The 13007-nt window shown below is 57.3% G+C and overlaps 1 protein-coding gene across 2 annotated transcripts; it reads left to right on the forward strand.

Annotated features, from left to right (window-relative positions):
- Positions 1–3302: 3302 nt before the first annotated feature.
- On the forward strand, positions 3303–12807 carry CNN2 (calponin 2). 2 transcript variants are annotated; one of them, XM_033416744.2, is made up of 7 exons: positions 3303–3329; positions 8961–9082; positions 9600–9666; positions 9770–9907; positions 10836–10952; positions 11105–11251; positions 11809–12807. In XM_033416744.2, the coding sequence occupies exons 1-7, from the start codon at positions 3318–3320 to the stop codon at positions 12082–12084; spliced, it is 879 nt and encodes a 292-aa protein (XP_033272635.1). In that variant the 5' UTR covers positions 3303–3317; the 3' UTR covers positions 12085–12807. The 2 variants fall into 2 exon arrangements, with proteins under 2 accessions (XP_033272635.1, XP_004285923.2); XM_004285875.4 differs by lacking the exon at positions 3303–3329 and adding an exon at positions 4990–5205.
- The last annotated feature ends 200 nt before the right edge of the window (positions 12808–13007 follow it).

A 13007-nucleotide genomic window follows, 5' to 3' on the forward strand; every position in this document is an offset into this window, starting at 1 on the left:
GACCAACAGGAGACAGGCAGACCGCCAAGTGGATATCTGGTCTGGTTCCCGATGGTGACAATCCCACTGAAGGGCACAGTCAGGGCCTCTGAGAAAGCCCAGAGCATTGGGGTGGGGGTGTTGGTTCCTGGGGGGGGGGGTCCTATTCTGAATTGCACTGGGTGGTCAGGGAGGGAGGAGACTTTTCAGCTATGACCTGGAGCCTGAGAGAACCTTCCAGACCTACCTGCCGGCTTTCATAATCCTGGGAGCCCCACTCCCTGGAGGTGGACGGGTCTACCACAACCAGGAGGCTAAAATCATTCTCTTCCTGTTTCACAGGGAGTGCTCTGCACAGGGCCTGGCATACGGTAGGCATTCAATCGATGCAAATTATTTTTTTTTAATGAATTTATTCATTTTATTTATTTATTTTTGGCTACGCTGGGTCTTTGTTGCTGTGCGCAGGCTTTCTCTAGTTGTGGAGAGCAGGGGCTACTCTCCCTTGCGTGGGCTTCTCATTGCCGTGGCTTCTCTTGTTGCGGAGCATAGGCTCTAGGCGTGCAGGCTTCAGTAGTTGTAGCACGCAGGTTCACTAGTTGTGGCACACGGGCTTAGTTGCTCCGCAGCATGTGGGATCTTCCCAGACCAGAGCTCAAACCCATATCTCCTACATTGGCGGGCAGATTCTTAACCACTGCGCCACCAGGGAAACCCGTAAACTTTACTTTTATTGGTGTAATTTGTGTGGAAATGGGCTCGTGTGGCAAGCAGCTGCTGTGTTGGGCAGCGCCGTCTAGTGCTCACTCCCACATAGGGAAACATGCGGCCCTGGAGAGCAAGTGAAAGTCATGGTCACAGAAAAGGAGTATAGCGGGAGGTGGGGGCGGAGAGAGTTCCAAATCTAAGCCAAAGACACAAGGAAGGACCAGACCCCAGGCCCGCCCTTCTGGGCACAGTCGGGAATTTAGAAGATGGGCTGGATTTCGGAGGATGCTGTGGTCATCATGTGGTACCTGTTTGGGATGTGTGGGTGGCATTGGGACCTGGAGCCTGGGCTGGGGCTCACTGAGAAGGTGCTGGAAGGTGGACAGTGAACAGGCCAGGTGGAAAGAGTGTCAGGCGGAGGGCGCAGCCAGGACAAAGGCCCTGAGGCAGGCCTGGCGCTGATCATTAGCGGCAGAGCGAGGAGAAGCCCCCGTGTCTGGAGCAGAGTGAGCAAGGGAGAGCGTGGGGCCTGGAGGACACCTTTGTTGAGGGGGCAGTGGGCAGCCATGGAGGATTGGGAGCAAGGGAGGTTCCTGACCTAACAGGCTTGAGATTTTATTGTTACTTTTTTTTAAAATTTTGGCTGTGTTGGCTCTTAGTTGTGGCATGCAGGATCTTTAGTTGAGGCACGCGAACTCTTAGTTGCGGCATGCATGCGGGCTCCAGTTCCCCGACCAGGGATGGAACCCGGGCCCCCTGCATTGCACGAAATCTTACCCACTGGACCACCAGAGAAGTTCCTGTTGTTACTGTTATTTTGTTTTCGCTGCATCGTTGGGGCCATAGGACCCTCCGGGGTCTCACTCAGAGCCCTGACACTGCAGGGAAGGGGCCCAAGCCCCTCACCACACCTGCAGCCCCTGTGCCCAGCCACCCAGACCGCCAGGCCCCACCCCCATAGCCCAGCACCAGAGGCTGAGGCTCTGGGGTTTCCTGCAACTCCAGGTCCTCCAGCCCCTGGCCCACGTCCCTCTGGCATCGCGGAGGAGATCCTGCCCCAGAATACCTACATCCGCCCCCAGTGAGCCTGCATCATTCCACACCTCCCCTACCCCCACTGCAGTCTCCCCGGGATCAGTCCGGGACAAAGAGGTGAGTGCGGGGGCGGGAGGGGGGGGCAGGGAGAGGGTGGCTGGTCAAGGGCGGAGGACAGCTGCAGAGGCCCCAGACCTCCCTGCCACGTTCTGAGGCTAAGCCAAAATTCCTAAGATTTTGACATGTGTTGAGTCAACATGACCTTACCTCAGCTGACTGGGGATTGGAACCCAGGCCCAGGTGGGGGCCGCTGAGGTCATAGGATCATACAGAACCACATAATTCTGTAAGTTTTAGGTCCTGGGGGAGTTTCTCAAATTATAATATGACAAGCTTTTGGAATCCCAGGGTTTCAAAATCTGGGATGTCTGATCTGAATTTCTTGAGTTCCAGGAGGCTGAGAATCTAGACCATGGGTCAATAAGCTTTTTTCTTTCTTTTTTTCTTTTTTAAGCTTTTTTCTGTAAAAGGCCAAAAAGTTAATATTTTCAGCTTTGCAGCCCAGGGACTACTCAGCCACAAGCAGTCTGTACACAAACAGCTGGGCGCCAATAAATCTCTGTCCAAACATGGAAATTTGGATATTATATGATTTCCATGTGTCATGGAATAGTATTCTTCTTTTGATTCTTTAAAAACCTCTTAAAAATGTAAACACCATTCCTAGCTCGTGGGCTATATCGGGAAAAAAAAAAAATAGCATCTGAATTTGACCCACAGTCCAGAACAGCGTTGGGCAGTAGAAAAATAAGACAAACCATACACAGAATTTTAAATGTTGGCTCATGTTAAAGAACTAAAAGAGAATAGTTTTGGTCATATATTTCACTTCACTTGATATCTGGGAAATATGATCATTGCAACAGGTAATCGATATGAAAAATGATGTATGAGGTATTTCACACCTGTTTCTGTCCCGTGTCTGAAATCTGGCCTGTTTCCCGACACTGACGTTTCCTCGGAGACACTCATATGTAGCCCGACTGCGTAAAACTGACGCTGAAAAGGAAAACGCGTGCACACCCAAATGGTTTCACGTATACTCAGACATTTTCCAAAAACTGGATCCGGTGTTGGTTTGCACTTTTAAATTGGAATCAGTTAAAATCAAGGAAAGTGAAGGTTTCCCTTCCTTGGCCTTGCCAGCCACACCTCCAGGACTCAGGAGCCGCGCAGCCGGCGGGACAGGGCCCAGGAGGGCATTCTCGGTGCCATCTCGGTCCCATTGGTCACCACTGGTCTAAATGCCAAGATTTGCGTCACCCAGCACTTATGTGGTACCTACAATGTCCCAGGCATTTTTCTGGGCACCTGGTGAATGTCAATGCCTGGGAGGTAAGCCCATTTCTCAGGCGAGAGACTGAGGCCTGGCGGCATTGGGGGGCTTGTCCCGTTCACCAGAGGGAAGGCAGGCAGGTGGTTCTAAAGTTTGGAATCATCCAGGCTCAGTCTTCTGTGGTTTAGCTCCTGTCCAGCCCTGCAGAGGCCCCACAGCCGCCCGGCGCCCCAGACATGGCCGGCCCCTGCACTGGAGTATGCCTGCCTCGGTGAGTATCAGCGGGTGTCACGTGCAACTTCCCTGTCCAGAGGCCCCCAGCTCTGGATGGTGTCCCTAGAGAGTCACTGGTGGCCCCCCTGGACAAGCACCAGGGGTCAGGGCATGACAGGAGGACCATGGGCGTGTTGCCGGCAGCCACTGACCACCCCAGGCTGGAGTAGGTACTCAGGGGACTGGCTCGAGCCTCCTTCCCCACAGTACCCTGGGTCCTGCCCACCCCCGTGCCCCAGCAGGACCTGCAAGGGGTCCACTCAAACCGCCCTCTGCCCCCACAACTCCCCACCTAGACACTGATGAACCACCCATTCCCACACTCCACCTCACTGTCTCATTGTTGACCACTGGTTCCCATTTCACACATGAAGAAACACACCCAGCAGGGAAGAGACTCACCCAAGACCACCTGGCTAGGACTTGAACCCTGAAGAAAGCCTTCAGATAGATGGAATGGGAGACGTACAGTCAGGGAAAGTCAGTAGATATCCGGGGAGTGGGGTGCCAGGGAGGAGTGCTCCCAGGGAAGGACAGGGTGAATCATCTCTAAGCCCTCACAGAGCCCAACCAGCCACTTGTCAAATGTGTCAAACTCCTACTTATGCTTCAAAACCCCACATCCCACATCCCCTCTTACATGCCTCTTTCCTTCACCCCTCCAGTGGAGCACCCACTCCCTCCCCTATTTCCTCCACCGCAGGTCCCTCCTTCTGTCCTGTACCTGCTTGCATGGAGCAGGGGTGCCTATGCCTGGGTTTGTCTTCCCAGGGATGGACAGGGCCAGAGCCAAGGTCTCCTGGGAGCCAGTATCGCCTAACAAGGGGCTGGCCCAGAGGCCCCAACAGGGAGCTTTCAATGAATGAATGAATAGGTGTGTGAATGAATGAGTTACTGAAGAAATGAATTTATTTATTCTGTTATTAATTTATCTGTACAAGCAGGCAGCTCCTGTTGAGTGCCAAGTGTGTGCCTGGCCTGGTTCCCTTGGCAGCCTCAGCCCTACCCCCAAGGCATCTCCTGACTTCAACTCTCTGTTGTTTCACCCCCTTCCCTATTCCCCACCATCCCTCAGCCCAGAATTGAAGGCCCCTTCACATCCCCTACTTCCCCGACCTATCAGATTGATCTCTACACGCTTTTAACCACTGACGGTCCCTCCAGGTCTTTGCATGTTCTGCCAGGAACACTAATCCCTTTTGGACTGGCGAACTCCGACTCATCCACCAAAGCCCCAGCACCAATGGCCCCTCCTCTGAAGAGCCTGCCCTAGTTCCCTTGCTAACCACCCAGCTAGGAGAGTTCCCAGAAGGGGACCTAGACTGGGAGGCGCCTCTAAGTGGCAGAAAGGGGGTTCCTCATTAGTGTCCCAAGGGAATTAGGGTCCCACCCAACCATTCCCCCCTGCCATCATCGTGCAAAAGAGTAAACTGAGACCCAGAAAGGGTGAGAGAGCCGCCTTGGGGCTCCCAGCAGGGAGAGGGCAGGGGTGCCGGGTCTCGGCGGTGCGGGGCCCCGGTCCCTCCCTGCCTCAGTCTCCCGTGGGTTCAGAGAGGGCGGGGCCCTCCGGGCTTCTGGTGACGGGGTGCTGCGCCGGGGCGGGGGTCGGGCGGTTGAGGGGCTCAGGAAGCCCGCAGCCGCAGGAATCCGGCGCCGAGCGGCCTTATAAGGACATGTGCGCCGGGCGCCAATCAGCGGCGGGGGCGGGGCGCCGGGTCCGCGTCCCCCGCCGGCTCGCCTGCCAGCCCGGCCGTCCGTCCGTCCCGTCCCGTCCCTTCCCGTCCCTTCCCGCGGCGCCGCGCCCGCCAGCCATGAGCTCCACGCAGTTCAACAAGGGGCCCTCGTACGGGCTCTCGGCCGAGGTCAAGAACCGGGTGAGTGAGGGGCGCACCCCCGCCCCGCCAGCCCTGCCCGTCGCACCCTCCGCTGCTGCAGGGCGGGCGACCCGCCGGATCCCCAGCGTCGGGGGCGGCCCTCCTTCCTAACCTCTGGGGGGTGCTCCCGAAGCTCCCCCAACTCGGCGGAAGCAGTGAGGTCTGTGCTCTGGCAGCCCCCAACATCTGGGAGCGGTTGGGTCTAACCCCTTCCCCAGCCCTGCGCCTCCAGCCCTCCCCCGCCTGAAGCCCCCTGTCCACCGCTCTCAACCCCCCAGCCCTGGGCCCCTCCAGAGCTTCAAGGCCTGAGAAGGCCCGAGGGAACCCCAGCGGCCCCCTTCTCATCCCCCTCCCCCACTTCTGCTTTTGGGGCCACTTAAGCTTAGGGGAGGGGAGGGGAAGGGGGCGGGCCGAGTGTTTGTGAGAAGCCCGTTGCCCCCCCCAGGAATTCCCCGACCTCTTACACCTGGGAGGCGGGGCACCCAGGGGGAAGGTGGAGTTGAGGGGGCCTGCCTTCCACCCCTCACCCCCTGCTGTTCCTTTCCACATTCTCTTTGTCCCCGTCTGACAAACTTTAAAGGGATAGCTAAGGCGTCCGGAGGACCCGTGGGATCCCCTGAATGTGACCCTAAGATGTGGGTTTTGTAACTTGCAAATGCGGGCTGGGACCTAGGGACACACTTTTAAAGAAAGCACTTGTGGTTCTGGCTCAGAGAGAGGGGCAGGCACGTCTGCAAGGCCACACAGCAGGGTCAGCGCACCTAGGGAGAGAGGAGCAGAGGATGATCCCAGCCCTGAGGGAGGTCCTAAGCCTGACCCGCAAGGGTCATCCAGCCGGAAGGGGGAAGGGGAGTGTGTCATCCCTGTCCACCCGACACGCACACACCGCCACCTGGGAGTGTGGTCCCACAGCGGCAGCCGCCCCGCCGGGAGCCTGCCTGGGCACGCCGGGGACACAGCCCTGCCAGCTCCCAGGCCCCTGCCCGGTCGGCACTCCAGGGCCTGCAGACACGAGGGAGAGTTTCCGCATCACCTCTGTGAGCCCCAAGGAGCCTCCTTCCAGCCCGTTTGGGAAGTCGAGGGACCGAGCATGGTCCCTGGGCAAGCTCCCCATGATTCCCCCTTAAACACACAATTCCCCACTCCAGCAATAATGCCATGGTGAGGAGGGGGGTGTTTACGGGCCCCACCCAGCGCCAGGATGGTCTAAGACCCCTGGTTTGCACACGGGGTTCAGAGACATTGCTCAAACTGCCCAGAAGCACACAGCTGGCCAGAGGCAGAGTCAGTCAGGACTCGAACCCAGACCTGCCGCAGCCACTGCCCCATGGCCACCGGTCCTCCTGGCAGTCCAGGCATCTCCCCTGAGGCAGCAGGAAGTGGGTGAGAGTACAGCACCCCAGCGGGGTGGGGGCCGCTTCCTGCAATGGAGTCCGTGGAGCCAGATTGACAGCTGCCCTGTCGGGGATGAGGTCAGAAGGCTCCCTGTGACCAGCCCTCAGTTTGCAGGTCTGGAGAATGGGTGGGCCACCCCCGAATTGGAAACCAGGTTCCTGTGGCTTCTCAGCCACGCCCCATCCACTTTACCAGCTGCTTGAGAGGAGGAGGGAGACCCGGGGCCCTCTCTGCCCAGCCCCCCAGGCCTCAGTCCCCCACCCCCCCATGGCCCGGAGGCAGGCTGAGGTCCAGTGTATCCCTCTGAGATCCCTGGCCGGCTGGGGGGCCTAGACCACTGGGAACAGCTGGTCCCGATTTAGCAGGGAGGCAGCGGCTGCATTCCTGGCAGTTTGCGGTGGGGAGGAATGTGCTGAAGGCTGGCTGGGCAGCCACTGCGGGCGGGGCTGGGCCCTGCGAGCCGTCGGGGACGGGGCCCAGCTGGGCAGGCGGGCCAGGCGTCCAGACCAGCCTGCCTGCTTCAAGCTCGGCTCTCATAATGACACCCTCTGCTTCCTCCAGCCCTGCTGCTCCCCGGCCTGCGGGAACCAGAGGAGACCCGCGGGAACTAGAGACCCGCGGGAGCCAGAGACCGGGCAGATGGGGTTAGCAGGCCAACCTCCCGCCTTTGTGTCCCCTGTGCTCTGGGCGGCTCAGCCCTGGTCCTGCATCTGGGGCTTTATATGCAGGAAGCAGGAAGCGGCGCCCAAGTTTGGAAAGCCTTATGAAAACAATTCAAACATAAATGGGGAAACGGAGGCACAGGGTGAAAACTTTCCATGGTCACGGGGAGCTGGGGGCAGAGCTGGGAGGAGGACTTGGGGCTGCAAAGGCAGCTCTGGGTCCCTGTGCCCTCCAGGTGTGTAGAGGAGAGGAAAAGAGACGGGCAGGGATGGCGTGAGTAAAGGTGGGCAGGGGTCTGGGGTCGAAGCCCACCCAGCTGGGCAGCCAGGTCCTCAGCTTCTTCCCACCCCTCCAGGGAGCCGCCCTGGGGCTGCCCGCACACCACACCGTCCTGGGTCTCCCTGGGTGCTGTGAGATGCTGTCGTGGGGAGCAGGGAGTGTTGTGTCTGTGGACAGCAGTGAGCGCTGATGCAGGACCATGAGCATCTTTATCCAGAGACAGCCTGAGCTGGATGGCGCGGCTCGTAGTGAGGATGGAACGTAAGCTAGAAGATAGATCATATGGCAGAAGGTGGAGAAAAGCTAGAAAGAAAATAAAGGAGGGCTGGGGGTGGAGGGGATGAGGAGGGCTGTCATAGCCAGGTAGTCAGGGAGGTCCTCTCCAAGCTACAGCTGGAGTGAAGGGAGGGACCCAGCTGTGCAGACATCTGAGTCCAAAGTGACAGCATGTGCAAAGGCCCTGAGGCAGTAACTGGCCCTGTGGCCAGTTCAAGGGGCAGAGAAAGGTTTGGTGGTTCCTTAGTAAGTTAAGCTTAGGATTATCTTGTGACCCATCAATTCTACTCCCTGGTATATACCCCAAAGAATTGAAAACAAGTGTTCAAATAAAACTGGTAAATGGATGTCTATAGCAGCTTGATTCACAAGAGCCAAAAGGTGGAAACAGCCAAAATACCCATCAGCAGGTTAATGGTTAAACACGTGTCCCTCCACACACGGTAACATCACTCAGCCATGAAAATGGGTGAAGCCTGACACTCGCTACAGCGTGGATGGACCCTGAGACCATGATGCTCGGTGAGAGAAGCCAGACACAGAAGGACACACAGGGTGTGATTCCATTGATGGGAAACGTCCAGGACAGGCAGATCCACAGACACAGAGAGTGGATTCCTGGTTGTCAGGGACTGAGGGCAGGGAGGAGTGGGAGGTGGCAGCTTATAGGGACGGGCTTCCTTTTGAGATGACGGAATATTCTGGAACCAGACAGAGGGGATGGTTGCACAACCTGGTGAATGTACTAAATGCCACTGATTTATGAGCTTTAAAATGAGCTTTAAAATGGTACCTCTTGTGTGTTTCTCAACACAATTTAAAAACAACAGGGAAAGGCCAGTGTCTCTAGTGCTGGGAGACCAGGGAGGTGGCGGACGTGGGGGCAGATCCCTCCAGGGCCGTGTTGGCTGCCCTGTGGGGTTTGACACCAGTGAAAGTAGATTAGCCCCGACGATTGTCAGTGAGAGATTTGGGGTGGTTTATCTGTGCTGATGGGAAAGGGTCTGCTTGGGTGGCGTGGGGACCTCTAGGCCCCTCGGTCTTTTCTTCCCCTGGAGCCCTGGGCCCTGCCGCATTAGGAGCTTCACTGGGCTCCCGCTGGGTATGTGCTCATGCCAACACTGTGCCCTCTGCCCCTCCAGCTCCTATCCAAATATGACCCTCAGAAGGAGGCAGAGCTCCGAAGCTGGATCGAGGGACTCACTGGCCTCTCCATCGGCCCCGACTTCCAGAAGGGTCTGAAGGATGGGATCATCTTATGCACGTGAGTGCGTGTATCCGCATATGCTCATCACCCTGACTGTTCTGCACAATGAGGTCACGCTCCACGTGCTGTGTGACGCCTGCTTGCTTTTCCTGATGGGTCTCTGGTCTTTCTTGCTCTTCTTCCTTTTTCTTGTGTTACTGCTTCGTCTAGGATCTCTAATGTGGAGCATCCTCTCGGGAGAGCCTATAACATTTCTGGAAGACCTTCTTTGCTGCACCCTATTCAGCCGTGGTTCACATTCCATGGTTTGCACCTTAAAAATGTTAATGGAAATTCCCAGATTCACTCCCCAAACTCGGTGGTTCTGGACTACACTCCCAGTGCTGGTTATTGTCACTCTTTGGCATCTTTGCATCTTTGGTGGGTGAAGACTGGATTGCAAGAGGGGAAACTGAGGCCCAGGGAGAGGCAGTGAGGTTGGCCAGGAAGGCATGAATTAGTCTCTTGGGTCTCTGAAGTCCTGCTGCACTAATGGAGGTTCCCTTTTCCCCACCATCCCATATGCCCCCCCCAGACTCATGAATAAGCTGCAGCCAGGCTCAGTCCCTAAGATCAACCGCTCCATGCAGAACTGGCACCAGGTGAGGGACAGGGGGGTGGAATGAGGATGGGGCTGGGGGACCCCATCTGACGGGGGTGGGTAAGACCGAGGCCCCTCACTATCCTTTTCCTGCTTCCTCCCAGCTAGAAAACCTCTCCAACTTCATCAAGGCCATGGTCAGCTACGGCATGAACCCTGTGGACCTGTTCGAGGCCAACGACCTGTTTGAGAGTGGGAATCTAACACAGGTGCAGGTGTCTCTTCTTGCCCTGGCCGGGAAGGTGAGGCCCAGAGAGGGGCAGCAATCTGCTCAAAGTAACACAGCGAGCCAGGGGGGGATTTTCAGACGCTGTTCATTCATTCCTTCACAAAGATTTCTGAGCACCCACGAGGCGCCGGGCACTTTGGATCCAAGGGTGACCAAGGCAGACACAGTCAACCCCTTTATGGGCAGACAACGAACAAATCTCCATTTTTTTTATTTACAAAAAATTTTATGTTAGAGCATTTTTAGGTTCACAACAAAACAGAGTGGAAGGTACAGAGACTGCCCGTCTACCCCCTGCCCCCACTCATGCACAGCCCCCCCTACTTTACATAATCAGTGAACCTCCGTGGACATCTCCTTAACACCCAGAGTTCCCATTAGGGTTTGCTCTTCAAATCATTGTTTTACAAATTATAAATCGTGAGAAGTGCCTTGAAGGAGAAGAAAGCGTTAGGCCAATGTCTAGGGTCTAAAACAGAGACCAAGACGGGCTGGAACAATGTTTCAGGAGGAGGAGGTTTTCATGTCAGGGAATTGTGTTCTGAACGGTGCTTTCAGAAGCCCCCTGTGATTGCCACGTGGGTAGTGAGGTGGGGAGACCAGGAAGGAGTGGGGGACAGGCGTCCAGGGGAGAGACGATGGTCGTGGCCTGGCCGAGGGGCTGGGGCTGGGTAGAAGGAGGTGATGGAAGGTGAGAGAGATAGGAGGTGATGACGCCCCCTAAAATCCTTGGCCTTTGCAGCTGTAAGGCTGGGGCTGCCATTGCCTAGGGAGGGAAGGCTGGGGGCCACACGGCTGCTGAGCCCGAGGTGTTGGGCTGCTGGTGTGGGGGGCAGGTTGCAGCCAGACACCTGGGCCTCCCCTGGGCTCACACACCCCGGGCCTGGCTGGGGGGACCCGGCTGCCCCTCCCTGATACTCCCACCCCCTCTTTCCCCCCAGGCCAAGACAAAGGGGATGCAGAGTGGCGTGGACATCGGCGTCAAATACTCGGAAAAGCAGGAGCGGAACTTTGATGATGCCACCATGAAGGCGGGCCAGTGTGTCATCGGGCTCCAGGTGGGTGCGCGGCTGCTCCAGCCCCAGGGTGCGTGGGTGGTGGGCTTGTGATGCGACCCAGGCCCTGTCCAGCCTGGTAGCCCCTCAAGTTCGGGGCAGGGTCTGGAGGCCTGGTGGGGGCAGCCTGACCTCTCCCACCTGCATCCCTGCAGATGGGCACCAACAAATGTGCCAGCCAGTCAGGCATGACGGCTTATGGCACCAGAAGGCATCTGTACGACCCCAAGAACCATATCCTGCCCCCCATGGACCACTCGACCATCAGCCTCCAGATGGGCACAAACAAGTGTGCCAGCCAGGTGGGCCTCCCCAGTCCCCCCGGGCCCCCACCCACCTTACCAAACCCTGAGGGCTCATCCCTGTTGCTGAGAGCATCTCCCGCCGAAACCCACTCTGGGTTTCCCTCCTACCCCTCTGGCCGTGCCTGCTCTGACTCTGCCTCAGCCTGCTGTGTGTCCCAGGGGAAGTTACCAGCTCTGTGCCTCAGTTTCCCTCAAAGTTTTGCCCAGAGGCCCATCCAACTCTGATATTTTTAGACCCTGCAGTTGTCACTTTTCCTGCTGTGTTGGTGTATCAGTGTGATGCCTTTGGAGCATTCAGGTCCTGGCAGGCCTGAGCCCCAGCCTGGGGAGCTTCCTGGCTGGCAGGGAGAGAGAGCTGGACCCAAACACCAGATCAACTCAGCACAGAGTCAGAAAAGAGAGGGTTCTGAGCGGGGCTTGGAAGGATCTGTAGGAGTCTGCACTGTGAGTGTAAAGACAGGGAGGTGGGAAAAGGTGTGGGAATTTAGGGGAAGTTCTCTGGGGCCTCTGTTTCCCCTTTTCTTCCCTCCCTGACGCCTCTTCTCTCTCTCCAGGTGGGCATGACGGCTCCAGGGACCCGGCGGCACATCTACGACACCAAGCTGGGGACAGACAAATGTGACAACTCTTCCATGTCCCTGCAGATGGGTTACACGCAGGGCGCCAATCAGAGCGGCCAGGTATTTGGCCTGGGCCGGCAGATATACGACCCCAAGTACTGCCCGCAAGGCCCAGCGGCCGATGGGGCTCCAGCGGCTGCCGGAGATGTCCCAGACCCGGGGGAGGCCCCAGGGTACCCCCCCTACTACCAGGAGGAGGCAGGCTACTGAGGCGCCCATGCGGGCTGTCTCCCATCATTGCCCCATCCGGGTTTTCGGGGTTTTCTGTGTTTTTGTCTTGTTTTTCTTACATGTCTGAGTGCTGCCAGCTGAAGGTCTGGGGAGAAGGGGTGAAGGCCATATCCAGATGCATGTGGGGTGGGGGTCCCCGCCAGGGCACCTCCAGGCATGTTTCCTAACAGGCTTTGGGCCAAGTTGCAGGGGAGAAAGACGAAACCCGGGCAGGGAGGGGGACCGACCCCAAGTGGTTTCCGGTTGCTTCTTCCCTTCTTCTCTTTTCTCTGCCGATCAGTTTGTGGTTTCTGTACCCACAGAAGTTTCAGGCCGTTTTAGTGAAATGAAAATACTTTTTTTTTTCAGGGGAATGGTAGGGGGATGGTGGAGGGGGCTACTGGGAGAAGGTCAGGCCACAGTCCCAAAATATTTTAGGCCTCGTGAGGTACTGGATTTCCCTAGGACCCTCAGACCACCGGCCCTGTCCCCTGCCAGGGGCCCAGTTGGGATACTGAGGCCCAGGCAGGATAGTGCAGTTCTGAGTGGTTGAGGCAAAGCCAGAAACCCCCATACTTGTCCCCACACCCCACCAAATACTGCACAGGGACCCCCACCCAGAGGCCCTCCCGGGGACCAGCCCCTGCCCAGGAGCCCTGGGACCAAGAAATAATGTGAAATACCGACTGTGGACCAAAGGAAATAAAACCTCTTTTTCGGAAATGAAGGTGCTGGAGTTGGTGCCCAAGACAGGCTGGGGGGCGGTGCCTGGCTTGGATACCTTCTGGGGTCCTGGGATCTGGGGGTGGGGGGGACCTGGGGGTGAGGCAAAGGGCAAACCTGTAAGTAGGTCCTCAGGACGGTGGCTTCATCCAGCCTCCAGGCCTTTGTGCATTTACTCGTCCCGGAGTACCCTCCTGGCA

This window comes from Orcinus orca, chromosome 3, assembly GCF_937001465.1.
Source record: "Orcinus orca chromosome 3, mOrcOrc1.1, whole genome shotgun sequence".
NCBI classification, from domain to species: domain Eukaryota; kingdom Metazoa; phylum Chordata; class Mammalia; order Artiodactyla; family Delphinidae; genus Orcinus; species Orcinus orca.

What these genes read in the sequence shown, in the direction of transcription:
- CNN2 (XM_004285875.4), top strand. Translation starts at nt 5,005, where the DNA reads ATGTGCGCCGGGCGCCAATCAGCGGCGGGGGCGGGGCGCCGGGTCCGC. An exon ending in TTCTTGCCCTGGCCGGGAAG is followed by an intron (nt 9,908 to 10,835) that starts GTGAGGCCCAGA and finishes CTTTCCCCCCAG; the next exon opens with GCCAAGACAAAGGGGATGCA. An exon ending in CAAACAAGTGTGCCAGCCAG is followed by an intron (nt 11,252 to 11,808) that starts GTGGGCCTCCCC and finishes CTCTCTCTCCAG; the next exon opens with GTGGGCATGACGGCTCCAGG.